The sequence below is a fragment of the Camelus dromedarius genome, chromosome 3, assembly GCF_036321535.1.
Source record: "Camelus dromedarius isolate mCamDro1 chromosome 3, mCamDro1.pat, whole genome shotgun sequence".
NCBI lineage: Eukaryota > Metazoa > Chordata > Mammalia > Artiodactyla > Camelidae > Camelus > Camelus dromedarius.
In genome coordinates this window covers 52,694,091-52,709,277 of record NC_087438.1, presented here as the reverse complement: position 1 = coordinate 52,709,277, position 15,187 = coordinate 52,694,091, and the positions used below count along the sequence as shown (strand labels likewise).

Here is a 15,187-nt window from a genome sequence, read left to right as displayed (position 1 = left end):
TTTGAAATATGTAAAAATCGAAGTTTTACTGTAAGTTTTCAAGAGTACAAACTTACTAGTTGTACTGTGTGGTGGGTCCTATATTCATCTTCACTCTGAAGGCGCTGTTGGAATTTTTCATTGTGTTTTGCGATACAAATTTCCTATAAATACATGAAATGTATTTTAATTTAAGTGAAACGACTTATTTGATAAATTAAATTTTAATATTGACATATACCTACATAGCAAAATATCAAGTTAAGTCATCTCTGGTTTCTCATCTGGAATACTGAAGCTACATAAATCCAAAATAATTTATTAAACTCTTCTATTAAACTTAACATCTCCGGAATTCCTGACTTCTCCTTTTTCAGAAGGGCATGGTAGAGTGGAAGAAGGGCATACCTAATTTCAAAAGTCTCTCTCAACTCTGAAGACTGTGATCAGAAGATTCTAAGTATTACTGTACTCTTTAAACTAGTATGAAGAAAAAAGGATACATAATTCCTGATTAAAAGCCTGTTTCTTAAGCACTCTGTGATGAATGTGATCTTGCCTGCACTGGTTTCAACAGTAGCATAAAATCTGAATATTCTGGTCAGAGACTTTGGAGCTAAAGGAGACCTTAAAGACTAGAAAGTATGATAATAGTATGTGACAGGTATGCTGATTCTGATCACATGAAAATAGTATTAAATAGGACTCAAGCTTCTACATCACATAAATCTAGGGTAGAATCCTATCTTTGATCCATACTAGCTGCTTTTCCTTGGGAGGTTCATTTAACTGCTGGAAACCTTAGTTCCCTTGGTTATAAAATGAGGATACAAGTCTACAATTCCTAATTTAGAGCAGAGTTTTAGAATTTTGAATCTTTTTATTTTAGCAAGGTGATATGTTGCATATGCCACCTATTACCCAGTAACTCCAGCAGGATCTGAAGTAGAGTAAGAAGTATTTTGAGTGAAATATAAGAATAGTCTAAGTAAGCAGGACAAAGAAATGAGTACTTATATATTCGTTCAGGTCTGAGTTTGCCACCAAATCAAGTATGAGAATGCTTTTTGGCTACTAGGAGTGTTAAAGAAGGTAATATACAAAAAGAAGGATGTTATTCTTCTTGAAAATTTAATTTAATAAAAGTTAACAAAGTATAGACCAAGTCTTCATGGCACAGCAAGAGACCATCTTTGTTCTTTCAAGAAGAAAGGTGGGGCATGATTCACTTATCATCAGAACTACCCCTGGGTATTAAATTCTGTTGCAGCTGCCAGATTAACCAGGGAGCCTGTGACCCCAGGCATGTAGGCATGTAGACAATAAGGAATGTACGATGTCACATAGAGAGTCTATTTTTATCTTTTTGTATCACATGGTTGATCTTCTCATTATCTTTCTTTTTGGAAAAGTTTCTAATTTCCTCTCTTTCCAGCCTTCTGTCACTCCTCTGTCCCTCTGCAGTTGTCACCTCAGTTGTTGGACCTGGGGGTCTGGGGACATGGAGAGGGGAGGGCAGAAGGGCAAAACCATTCAGAGACCCCTGACTGTGTGATATGATGAGCTGCAGCAGACCAGAGGCTTCCAGTGTAAATGGGCAGAATCTCTGTCAGTAAGTTCCCCTACTTCAAGATTTAGACTAATGTAAGAATGAAGAGTGAAAAACATGGATTAAATTGGTAAGTGTTTTTACATAAAAATTAAAATGTCCCTGAAGACTGAGGTCAGAACCAGTCTACTTAATTGTAGAGCATCCCTGGCCTCCTAAAGTAAGAAGGAGCCAGGAATTGCATTACATGGAGTCCTGCTGTCATGCCCAAGCAGAGTCAGCTTTGGGGTGGCTGGGGCAAACAGCACATCACCGCTGGCTATTCTAATGTGTTTAAGAGGGTAATTCTTAGATAACTACGTAATGTCAATATAATGGGCCAAGTATTGAGAAGAGGTAACTCTTACTTAGTTTTAAAAGATAAGTATTAGTGACAAACTGGGCTAGAATTATTAGATATGGGTCAAGGATTAAGTAATAAATAAAAGCAAGACGTAGCATTACGGTTATAAATTCAATAAATACATAACCTTTTTATTTCTGAGGTATGCTTTCTTGGCTGAAACCCGTCCACGTCTTGCCTCCAGCTGGCGTGCTTTCTGCTGAAGTTTCTGTAGCTCTTCTCTCTGTAAGTGCACAGATGATGCCATCTCCTCCTTCTCCAGCATGGCCTCCATGCTTTCATAAGTGTCATAGTATACCACTTCATCTCTCTTTTCTGTTACAAAACAGCAACAAGGGATAGTAGTAGGTAAAAGCATGGGCTTTAGAGCCAGAGAGACGAGGGTTCTGATCCACTCACTGATTCCGTAACCTCAGGCAAAGCCATTACATCTTGAGTTTCTTTGTAAAATAGTGATTATTGGGAAATACACCTCATAGGAGGAATGTGTCTGCAAAGGGCTTAGCAATGGCCAGCACACAGTTAAGTGCTCAGTGTAAGATGCCGTGACCCTTGCTCCCCAAATTCGAAATCTGAGAATACAAATTTTGGCTGAAGCAACAAAGTAAGTTACTTACCAAATAAGTATTTTACAAAGGTAATAACATATTTGCACTCTACTTCTACTAAACCATTTGTTTGACTTTACATTAAGACATTTTTTTCAGTTTCAGCAGAAAAAATATAGCTGGAGTCCATGTATACTTTCCCTAGGTGTGCAAACAAATGCATGGTGAAATTCCATCATTCATTCAAATACATTTTTGTGGATTTAAGTGGTTAGATGTACATCATACCCGATACAAGTCTTTTGATGCTTTCCAGTTGTGCTGTCAATAGTAACTCTTCACACTTTAAGATTTCAAACTGCACTTCATACAACTGAAGTTGTAGATCATAATAATCGGCTTCTAACTGATCCAATCTAGCTATGGCTTCTGTACCACCCTGCAAACTCTGCATCTGCATTGAAAATAAAAATAAGAACATATCTATTTGGAGAGATACCAACATCACCAGACAACCTGGGATCAGATGATTTAAGAACCTACTAAATTTGTGTACAAAGCTGTATATGTGTATATTTTTCTCTGAGTACAGCGTTCCTAGCTGTAGGGGTGAGAATGACTATAATCAAGACTCAGTTAAAAAGGAGATAGATGAAAAGGAACAGTACTTACTCCTAAGTCAAATAAAATTTTACTTGCCTGGGTGGTATTTAATATTTCAGCATTAGTTTAAAAATTGTTTGAAGTTAAGCATTATACCCATGGTCACTGTCACATCACGAAGAAGTTTTTTGTTTTTAAAATAACCTAAGGAGATGCAACATATCAACATTTTTTAAAAGAACATAAGTCTTCTCATAATTTAAACCACAGGGTAGTGCTGTATTATAAAGTACTCACTGGCAAAATATTTGTTTGGGATGGGCTTAATAAATCACATTTGGTCTGTTTCTTATGAGTCATGTGGTCACCTTAAATTAATGCTAATTAAAATAGGGCAGTCATCAACAGAGAATTATATATATATCACAATATGTATATTATATCACTCAACAAGCATAAACCTGGCAAAAATGACTAACCTATAATCTTACTAAATCCTTTGAAGAATTCAAACACAATTCAGAACACTAAAAAACAGACTATTAAGGTACTGGGATGACCCCAGGGAAAATGACCCCATACTCTCTGGCCCATTTCAGCCTCACCCTTCCTCTTCCAGCAGAGATCAATTCCAGCAAGGATGATGTTCTTGCAACAGCAAACAGTCAGAAATCTTACCCCTCAGCAGCTCTTTTAGATGCCCTATGCTGTCAGTACAATTCATCCTGGTTACAATAAAGCCAACCAATGTGACATTCTACCTCAGAAGAAATAAAATGCTGGCATTTTAAGTTTTAAAGTTCTAGAACTTAAGAAAATTCTGGACAGCTAGTCACACAAAGGAGAAAGCTAGGAACATAAAGGAGATGGAACTGAAATCTGTGAAGAGAGTCTAAATGAAGTGTGGAAAATTCCAGAACAAGTTCCAGTTTTACCTTTAACAACAGCAGCAAATAAGAAAATGTAAGAGAAAAAGAAGTTCATAATTTAAAATTCATTAACAGAAAGATCTTTCTAGATCATAGCCATGATATATTATAAGTTACCTCATATACTAGTTAAACATGCATACATACATAGAGCAAAGTATTTTACATAAAGCTGTATTAATAAAAGCAATGATGATGTTTTATTCTTCTCTAGAGACTAAAATGTACAACATTCACAAATATAAATTCAATGTTATTAAAAGCCAATATGGTCAATCCAGAAAACGGGAGCAAATATTTGCATATCGTATATCTGACAAAAGACATACCTGGAATATGCAATTCTTTCAACTCAGTAATTTTAAAAATCCAATTTCAAAACAGGTAAAAGATATGAATAGACATTTCTCTAAAGACACATAAGGGGCCAATAAGCACACAAAAAGATAACATCAATGTCATCAGAGAAATGCAAATCAAAATCACAATGAGATACCACTTCACACCCACCAGATTGGTTATAACAATTAAAAAAAAACAGTATTAGTGATAATATAAGAAAGATGTGGAGAATTCTATCGAGTGCACACTGCTAGTGGGAATGTAAATGGTACAGCTGCTTGGGAAAACATTCTGGCAGTTACTCAACAGTTTAAATAGCATTTCACGCCTAGGTTTACACCAATATAAATGAAAACCTTAAATAGAAATATTCATAGAAGCTTTATTCATAAAGCTCCCAAAGTAGAAAGAACCCAACTGTTCATCAACTGATAGATGCATAAAGTGTGTTGTAACTATACAGTAGTATATCATTTGGCAAAAAAAGTAAATTAAGAATGATACATGTGACAGCATGGTTGAACCCTGAAAACATTATGCTACAGGAAAGAAAAGCAGTCAAAAAAGTCACATCTTCTGATTCCATTTATATGAAATGTCCAGAATAACTAATCTATAGAAATAAAAAACGGATTGGTGGGTGCCTAGGTGTGGGGAGATAGGAAATGAATGCTCCTTTTTTACAGTACATTGTCGCTGACTACAGTCACACAGGGATGCTGTGAAAAAGTCACACACGTCTAACTCTTCTATCACAGGCCCTGTTGTGAAAGTTACCATCTCGTGGAGATAGTGTGCAAAGTTAACCCTGGACTGAAGAGCCAGAAAAATATCAATCTTGTATCCATCCCCTCCCCACCCAAAACAGTCAAATAGCACATCTTAATTTAAAAAAAATTTAAATATACTTTCTCATGGTTTTTGTTACCTCTTCTTTTAGTGCATGTTTCCTCTGTTCCAAACATATCTCTTTAGCCCTCATCATCTGCAGAGTCTCCTTAGAAACTGCATACTGGAGTTTTTCCATGCGTTCAGCGGCTGCTGCCCATGACGCTTTACCAAATTTCTTTTGATCTGCTCGCATTCGGTCATACACAGCTATTGATAATTTTTAAAGAGACACTGAAGCATTAAGACATGAAACAACTTGAAAATAAAGAATCAGAAAGTCTTAGATTCCACTGATCACACACTCAAAGATAAACACACAAATCCTACCACCATGATAAATTACCTGTAACAGTTCTAAAAATTCAACAGTATCTTAGATTCTAATGCCTTAAATAAGAATTTTAAGTAATCATCCTCAGAAATAACTTTTGGGGGGGTTAATTTTAAAACTTAAAAAAAATACTCTTCACATTGTTGAGTGATATTAAGGTTTCTATAAAACTTTATTTTATGAAGGTTTATATTTTTCCCTAGGTATGTAAGTTAAAATCAGAACCATAACTATTCAAGGTTTTAAAAAAACTATTTAAATCTATGTACTTCTGAGTTCGTCAAGAAGTCTGTAACGATGTGATGTAGGACAAAATAAATCCTAAACATTATTAGCACAGAGCTTACACTGCAAAGGTTAGTGTTGAAGGACAACCAAGTCCCAGAGAAGACACCCAACTTCTCCTCGCCACCACGGTGCGGGGGGGGGGGGGAGACACTTTTTAGTATGCCACAAATAATAAGCTTTGTTCAAGAAACATTTTGACAATCAAACAGCTAATATCTTACAGTTAAAGAAGCTTATCACTGATAGTAGTATGGTACTGGCTCATCTTGTGTCTTTAAACAATTAACCCAACTATCCATATGCCCAACCACTTTAAAAGGTCAGGGACACACTTTAACTACCATAAAGAGGCAGGAAATCTGATTACATAGTACTTGATATAGTCTTTAAGTCAGTATACATTCTCTAGTAGTTTCTTGTATATGTTCAGAGGTTAAGTGATTGGTATTTTGGTACTGCTACTACAGCATTACCCTCTTTTCAAGGAAGTATCTCAGTAACCTTTGCCTCAGAATTTTATGAAACCTTAGTTTTTTTTTTACAAGAATACAAGTACATACTTAAAAATTAAACTGTACAGAAAGGCTTACAGTGGAAAAGAACAGTTTTTCATGCTCAATTCTACCCCACCCTTAGTCTCAATGCCTTAATATAACCAACTTGCAACTCCCTCCATTCATGAACATTATTTATTGGTTTAGTCTTTTAGTTCCTATTATGACAAATGAGCAATCTGCTTACTCAGAATCTCCTCTCAATACAGTTCTTTTGGTTTCTCTGTTTTTCTATGGCCTTTAAACACTAACATATTTGAGCATCAATCTAATCCTTAATTTTAGGGTTTTTAACAAATAATATCTACTTATGTTGTTTGAATATCAAATAATTCTGCCATTTTAAATCTCTATCTTTAAAAAATATTTATGCAACCATAACATCAATACAGTTGTGCACGGAGGGGAGAAAAACAACAGCAAGGGGTTTGGAGTTAGACAGCTTTGACTTAAATTCCCACTTCTACCCATCAGCATGTAACTTAGGGCAGAAACTTAACTGTCTGTGGGCTCAATTCCCCTGAGTGATGAAATTAGGGAAATACAGTACCTACTCGGACTTTTGTGGGAATTAAATGAGAGAAATTCAAATGTTCCTCTCACTTCAATGGCAATATTAAACAAAGAGATGGTCTGTTTTGTTTCTTCTCTCTCATGCACACATCACCACAATCACTCATATTTATATGATGTTAAAGCACTTTTTCCATGTGTTATCTCTATCTGTCCAACAATCCTAAAGAATAAGCATGGTATTCACTATCAACACCTTCAACATAGATATGTGAAACTGGGAGGAGTTTTGGTGATTTAAAACCAAGGTTACTCGTCTATAAAAGCAGGGTTAAACTAGTATTTCAACTTGCTTAAAGACCTAATCTGCTACTTCTGCCATTTTCACTTGTAATCACAGCATACATCAAATATTCTGCACAAATAGTCAGGAGCATTTCCTCTTGTTTCCCACTTAAGGACTATGTCTGTAGCACGGCTCTCTGTCCCAAGTTGTCGTCTACCACAACACTCAGTCAATACTTTGTCCTCCAACAACTGATAGAATGTATTCTTCCATCTAACTGCCACTCACTTCACCTGGAATTATTTTCCAACAGTTTAGGAATATGAAGGTAATGGGAACATTGTTTGTGAATACAGAATGCTTGGAATACCCCTAGAACAGTATTGCAATATTTCTAAAACAGATTCTTCTCTCCCTCTGCTGGCAAGAATAAATATTTTTGCTAATATGACTGTCAACATTATCAGGATAACAACCATGTAATAATACCCTATGGTGATATGGTGATCATTATATGTATAAAAACATATAAGGCAAAACAGTCCTGGTGTTTAAAGGAATCATGTTCTAATATATGTATACTTGTCAGAAATGACTCATTTAAGATGTTTTTAAAAGTTAAGCAGTAAAATTAGGCTACACCTGGCTTCATGTAAGGAAGGAAGTAAAAGAGGGGCCTGTTTTACTCGCCTTCTGAAAACTATATATAAGGAACTCTTATAGATCAATGGGGGAAAAATCACCCATCATCAGAAAAATAGGCAGAAGGTAATAACTGGGGAAAAAAGGAAGGATATACAAATATCAATTATTACACAAAAACAAAAAAGATAAACACTCAGTAATAACCAAAGGAATGCAAATTTTAAAAACATAGTACTGTATATATTTTTCTAAATGACAATGCCAAATGATGCTGAGGAATCAAGGAAGGTATTCTTACTCAGCACCGGCATTCTGAAGGAATAAACTGTTTTCAGTGACACTTAAGGAAAAGTAGATTTGCTGAAAGAATATCCAGAATAACTATTTTAATGCCAGGTAAATTTTAAGTATGTGTTTTCGTGAGTTCTGTGAGTCACTGTAGTGAATTTTCGAACCTAAAAGGACTGCAGGAATCCCCATATCTGCAGCCAGTTGGTTAGAAATACAAATGGCCTGAGGACACCCCAAATCTGCAAACAGTGTCTGAAGGAAAAGCAGTTATGTTGGGGACTGTGCTTTTAAGCTGTAAGGTCTGTAACTGTGAATGAGTACCGTCAGTATTGAATTATGCTACACATTACCATTATTTTTTTAAAGGTGAGGTACATGTTAACATATATGCCTAGAAAAGACTGAAAGGATATACCTTAACTTGTTAGCAGTGGTCTTTATATACTTTTCCATACAACTACTGCAAACAAAATACTTAAACCGCTCATTTTCGAAAATACCTAACGAGGATAATTTTACTGGGAAACTCACCCTTTTGAGCTTTAGCTGTTATTTCAAAATATTTGACAGTAAGATCCTGAATGGACAGTACAGCCATATGAGCTTTCCGCTGCCAATCAGCATCTTCTTTTCGTAGACTTTCAATTCTTCGGGGACCCAGGTAATCATTCTCCATAGAAATCTTTAGAGAGAAAAAAAAATTTAAAAGATCATTTCTTTCTTTTATTCATTCTTTAAACATTTACTGAATGTTTATATATCAGGCATTGTGCTTGGTACTAAAACAAAGAATACTTGTTTTCTCCCTACTCTGGAGAAGCTATTAATTTACAAAACAATTAAATTGACAAAAATGTTGAAGATATTTGACATAGAAATTTGTTCCCCCTTCCTCTTCCTCTGTCTTCTTCATCTTTCCCTCTTCCATTTATAAACAAAAGACATACAACAAAATATCACATAATAAAATCAAGACATTAATTTTGGGTGCTGAGATGAGAAATTTATTTTCTCCTTTATGATAATTAGATTTTCAGGTTAAGAATTATTTGTGTCAATAAAATATTTTTAATCACTGACATAAATAAGATAAAAATTAACAATATATAGAAATCAGTCTATCTGCCAACTGAAGGACTCTGGATAAAAGTAACAGAGAAAAACTGGCTATGTATCATAAGAGTCACAAAGAATGTTAATTTTGGTATGCAGCACAGTGATTCATTTATACATATATTTGTATTCTTTTTCATATTCTTTTTCATTGTATGCCATTACAAGATATTGAATATAGTTCCCTGTGCTATACAGTAGGACCTTGTTGTTTATCTGTTTTATATATAGTACTTAGTATCTACAAATCCCAAACTCCCAATTTATCCTTCCCCACCCCGTTTCCCCTGGTAATCATAAGTTTGTTTTGTGTATCTTACACAGGTATGTTAAAATGGAAGGTATAATCCAGGAAAAGCAGCAACAGACCCTTTGTAGACCCCATCTTGCTTTACTACATACTGAGAAAAAGACTTAAAAATTAAACAAGAAGTTAATAACATCACATTAGGATGATGGGGAAAAACCATTATGGAGAAAAATGTTAATCCACTCCTCATACACTTTTAAAACAACTGACCAAGCTACAGTAATCAAAACCGTGTGATATTGGCACAAAAACAGACACACAGATGAATAGAACACAAAAGAGAACCCAGAAATAAACCCACAGACCTATGGTCAACTAATCCTTGACAAAGGAGGCAAGACTATACAATGGAGAAAAGACATTCTCTTCAGCAAGAGGTGTTGGGAAAACTGGACAGCAACATGTAAATCAATAAAGTTAGAACACTCCCTCACTCCACTCACAAAAATAAACTCAAATGACAAGACAATATAAATCTAGAAGAAAACACAAGCAAAACATTCTCTGACATAAATCTTAGCAATGTTCTCCTAGGGCAGTCTACCCCAGCAATAAAAATAAAAGCAAAAATAAATAGGATCTAATTAAACTTACAAGCTTTTGCACAGCAAAGGAAACCATAAACAAAACACAAAGCCCACCTATGGAATGAGAGAAAATATTTGCAAATGATATGACTGACAAAGGCTTAATTTCCAGAATATGTAAATAGCTCATACAATTTAATAACAAAAAAATAAACTCAATCCAAAAATGGGCAGAAGACCTCAACAAGAAATTCTCCAATGAAGACATACAAATGACCAACGGGCACGTGAAAAAATGCTTAATATTGCTAATTATCAGAGAAATGCAAATCAAAACTACAATGAGGTATCACCTCACACCAATCAGAATGGTCACCATTAAAAAGTCCACAAATGATAAATGCTGGAGAGGCTGTGGAGAAAAGGGAACCCTCCTACTCTGCTGGTGGGAATGTATTTTGGTGTAGCCATTATGGAAAACAGTATGGAGATTCCTCAAAAGACTAAAAATAGACTTACCCTATGATCTAGCAATCCCACTCCTGGGCATGTATCTGGAGGGAACTCTAATTTGAAAAGATACCCAATATTCACAGCAGCACTATTTACAATAGCCAAGACATGGAAACAACCTAAATGTACACTGACAAGATGACTGGATAAAGAAGTAGTGTTATGTTTACCCAATGGAAACTACTCAGCCATAAATAAAGAACAAAATAATGCCATTTGCAGCAACATGGATGGACCTGGAGATCATCATTCTAAGTGAAATAAGCCAGGGAGAGAAAGAAAAATATCATGATTATCACTCATACGTGGAATCTAAAAAAAAAAAAAAAAGGAAAAAAAAGAAAAAAGAAGACACTAATGAACTCATCTACGAATGAAATACACAGTAAACAATCCTACGGTTACCAGGGAAAGGGCGTAGGAAGGGATAAATTTGGGAGTCTGAGATTTGCAAATGTTAACCACTATATATAAAAATAGATAAAAAATAAATTTCTTCTGTATAGCACAAGGAACTATATTCAATATCTTATAATAACCTTTAATGAAAAAGAATATGGAAACAAACATATGTATATATATGCATGACTGGGACATTATGCTGTAAACCAGAAACTGACACACTGCAACTGACTATACTTCAATCAAAACACAAAACAAAACAAAACAAAACAAAACAAAACAAAACAACCAAAAAAACACTAGGGGAGGGTGTAGCTTAGTGGTGGAGCACCTGCTTAGCATGCACAACGCCGTGGGTTCAATCCCCAGTCCCTCCATTAAGTAATAAACAAACAAACCGAATTATCTCCCTCCTAAAAAAAAAATTTAAAAAAACCAACTGATCAAGTTAGTTATCACACTCAATAAATAGAATTAAGCAACAAATGAAGCAACACTATACTTCTCCTTAAGCAAATGAAGAGTCTTCAAATGGAGGAAAAAACATACGAGCATTTAGCATAGTGCTCAGCACACAGGGAGCAATTTATCAGCAATATTAAGGGAGATAATGGTGAAGCAGGAGAAGTCAAGAATGATTCCAGGGTTACTGGGAAAAAAATATGTGCATGGAATTGTCAAGGATTTCATTCTGCCTATGTTAAGTTTGACTTTGCAAGGCATGTCCAGAGATACAAGCTTGGGTATCTTTGACACACAGAAGACAATTAAAATAACAAGAGTGGATGAGTTCATGTAAGGAATCAGAATCCTAAGTAGCAAGATTCAATGGACAAGAAATCAACCCTATCAAACACTGCTTAGGTCAAGTAGATATACAACCAGCACCCATGGACCTACCAGCATGAAGATTACTGAACTTGGCAAAAACAGTTCTGGAGTATAGGCAAACTCCTTTTGTTTATTAATCCCCATCATATCTTCAGATCTCAGCTCAATTACTGGTTCATGGACGTCTTTCTTGACTCACCACTGTAAGCTCTTCAGTGTAACAAACACCTTTCCTTCTTAGCACTTATCACAATCATACTTTATATTACCTTATGAACTTACAAACATTACCTGCTTCCCACTGTGAATGTTTTATGAGGGCAGAGAAGGCATAGGTGGTTTCTATCTTTGCTTGCTTTCTTTTCACTAGCACACTGCCTGGCATGAACTAGGTAATCTAAAATATTTCCTGAATGATTGAGTGAATAAAAAATTCATGTCCATACAGGTTTTTTAATGAGAGAAATGTAGACACATGTATAATTATTCTTTTGAGAAATCTGTGAGTGAGTAGAGGGGAAAAGCATGGGGAAGAGGGTAGGCCCTGCTTTGTTTTAATGGGAGATCTGGAGCAGGTTTGAGAGGGAGAACTGTTTTTCCCCCTGTAAAGAAAAGCACCCAGATAGGAATAAATTGGTATAGGAGAGAGGAGGAGAAGACAGAAAACAGCTATTTTTAGATGGTAGGATGACAAATCATTTAGAAAGACTCATTAAGCAAATATTAAAAACAAGACTAACCAGGGTTAGTGAGGTCACAATGAAACAGGCACACATAATATACTTCCGGGTGGAACTAAAAATTGATTAAAATTTCCTGGAACGTATTTTATGACACCATAATCTCTGAAGATATTTAACAAAATAACTTCAGAGAATAACAACCAAAGATGTTCACTGCAATGTTGTTTGAAATAAAGGTAAAAAGGGATCCCAGATAGCTAATAATAAAGTTGTATTTAATACTCCCATAAAATACAGTTCTAAGTAAAAATGCTTATGAAGAGTTTGTAAAATACATTATTATTGATGTCATCTTTTGGTGGTGAATTATGAGTGAGTTTTCTTCCCATTTGAAATATGTACTTTCCAAATCTTTTGTATTGTACATACACTGCTTTTATAATCATGAACAACAAAAAATGCTTTTATCTCTCCTTGGGTTCACAAGCCATACGAACTAGACAGGCTGAAGACACATTACCCTAAGTTTCCTGTTCCTAGTTAAGCAAACAATGAGCTCATGTTTTCATATGTGAGGCCCAGAAAGAGGCATAATTAAGAGACTTAACCTCTTTTTTCCAGTGTGGGGGAGGGACAGGATGTGGATGAATGATCAGAACCTAAATATCTTTATAGTTGGAAAAATTATTTGCACTCCATTTCTGGGGCTATAAAAATAGTGCCAAGCAAAGACAATTAAACACAAGGAACACTACCTGTGGAGGCTGGGGTGGGAGGTCTGGGCAGACTTTCTAAAAGGAAAAATGAGTAGATGAGTTCTTAAAGAACAAGCAGAATTGTGCCAGGTAATGAAGATGGTGAAGAATGTATGTATAAACAGAATTAAGGTATTTTAGGAAACATGAAAGACGTGGGGGTAAAGAATACATTTAGCTGACATACTTTATTGAGGCTCATGAACTGCAGAAAGCTTTGAAGGAAGGGTAGGATTTTGACAGTTATATGGGGAGTTTATGGGAAAAGAGCACCACGCAAAAGGCATGCTGTAGATAAGAGTTCATCTGAGCCAAAGCCTAGAGGCAAGTAAGTTCAACGTATGGTAAAGGACAGAGCAGTCCAGCCTAGCAGAGTTTACGTAAAACAGATGAAAGTAGTGGGAGGAAGGACTAGAAAAGTAGGTTATGATCACTATGAGGAGGCTGTGGAGTTGGTACTTAGTATGACAGGCAAATGGAAACCACTATGGGATTCTCAGCAGTAATAAGCGGTAGACTTGAGTTTATATTTAAAGGTTCTAAAAGACTTGTCTTCTGTAACAAAACCATCAAGGTATGCGCTTTCTTTTGCGGTGATTACCTCTGATTTTAAAGTTAAAAAGCAAAAGATTACTATTCACGAGTATGAAAAAGAAACTTAACGAACTGATCACTACAGTAAAAAATTTAATTCTTACTCAGCATGTTATGCATGATTGAAGCCCTTTTCAATGACATGATTAAACTTTGTACCCTTTAAAGAACTTGTATGTTTATTGTACCTAAGACCATAAGCTAGGTCACTTAGGTTTTTTTCCTGAAGTCTAAAAATATATGTAGATTCTACCAGCTCCAAGTTGAACCTTCTGCCTTGTGATTCTAGGGTTCAGGCCCTGAAAACCCTATTTAGCCTTTGCCAATAGGAAGGGTTGGAGGAGCTTTCAGAGTTGAAGGAGAAGATCTAAATCATTGTACTTTCCTGACTTTCCTGTTTGCTGTTCCTGTGACCATCATCCCAGATTTGCTTCTTCATCCAGGCATCTGCAATGCCTTCTTGAAGGAGCTAACAGAATCCAGTTTGCAGTTTTCAACCTTTGCAGAATTGGCCTCATCATGTGTCCAAGACAAACCAGCACCAGGGTACCAGTGCCCTATGCTCAGAGATCTGGTTCTCTCCATTGAGATCTGACATACCAGCACTAGGAGAGCAATGTCCTCTCTCTCAGAGGTCAGCTCCACAGGACCTATCCTTTAATAATTACCACCTCTTCTTTTTGTAACCTCCAATCCTAGGAGTGGTGGCTGCTTTTGCAATTAACTCTGATGCCTTCTTATCTATCTCATTAACGTTATATCTACTTCTTTGTATTGAATTTCCTCTGCTGAAATAGCTGGTTTGATTTTCCAATCAGACCCAACAGACACAATCATTGAACAGAAATGTAATAAACAGAACAAGCAGTGCTCAAAATTAAAACATCTAAACTCAGATGATGAAGACAGAAATCCTCTTCACTCACACAGTTAAACACTAAAGTGAGAAAACTTGCATTATGGCTTTTTTGAGGAGAAAAAAATATAAAAACCTGGTGGTAATTATCTGGAGATAATGTGTACTGTGTTGGATTATCTTTACCTTCATTGTATGTGTATTCAAATATACGCAAACATTCTATGCTCTTTAAATGCTGTTTTTTAACTGACTTCTGAAACTCAGTAACTAATGCCGCTTGAAAACGTGATTATAGTTTATTGCACCTAAGACATTAAGCTAGGATACTAAGTTCTTTTCCTAACTTGGCAAATCTGAAGATGTACAGCCTTGGTCAGCTGGATCATGTGCTAAAAACAATGACACCTCTGTTTTCAATTTCAAGGCTAGAAAGAAAACAGTGCCTGTT

General features: G+C 35.7%; 1 protein-coding gene across 2 annotated transcripts in view; it reads right to left on the bottom strand.

The window, feature by feature from the left end:
- The window catches only part of JMY (junction mediating and regulatory protein, p53 cofactor), a 61,906-nt gene that overhangs the window by 18,573 nt on the left and 28,146 nt on the right, over window positions 1–15,187 (bottom strand). Inside the window, exons 3-7 of one of the 2 annotated variants that reach the window (XM_010975076.3) lie at window positions 8,684–8,834; window positions 5,282–5,451; window positions 2,768–2,933; window positions 2,059–2,246; window positions 57–143 (exon numbers count right to left, since the gene is read on the bottom strand). In XM_010975076.3, the coding sequence (XP_010973378.3) occupies window positions 57–143; window positions 2,059–2,246; window positions 2,768–2,933; window positions 5,282–5,451; window positions 8,684–8,834 (762 nt within the window). The remainder of the gene's footprint in view (window positions 1–56; window positions 144–2,058; window positions 2,247–2,767; window positions 2,934–5,281; window positions 5,452–8,683; window positions 8,835–15,187) is intronic. The other variant, XM_064481905.1, reaches the window with a different exon arrangement.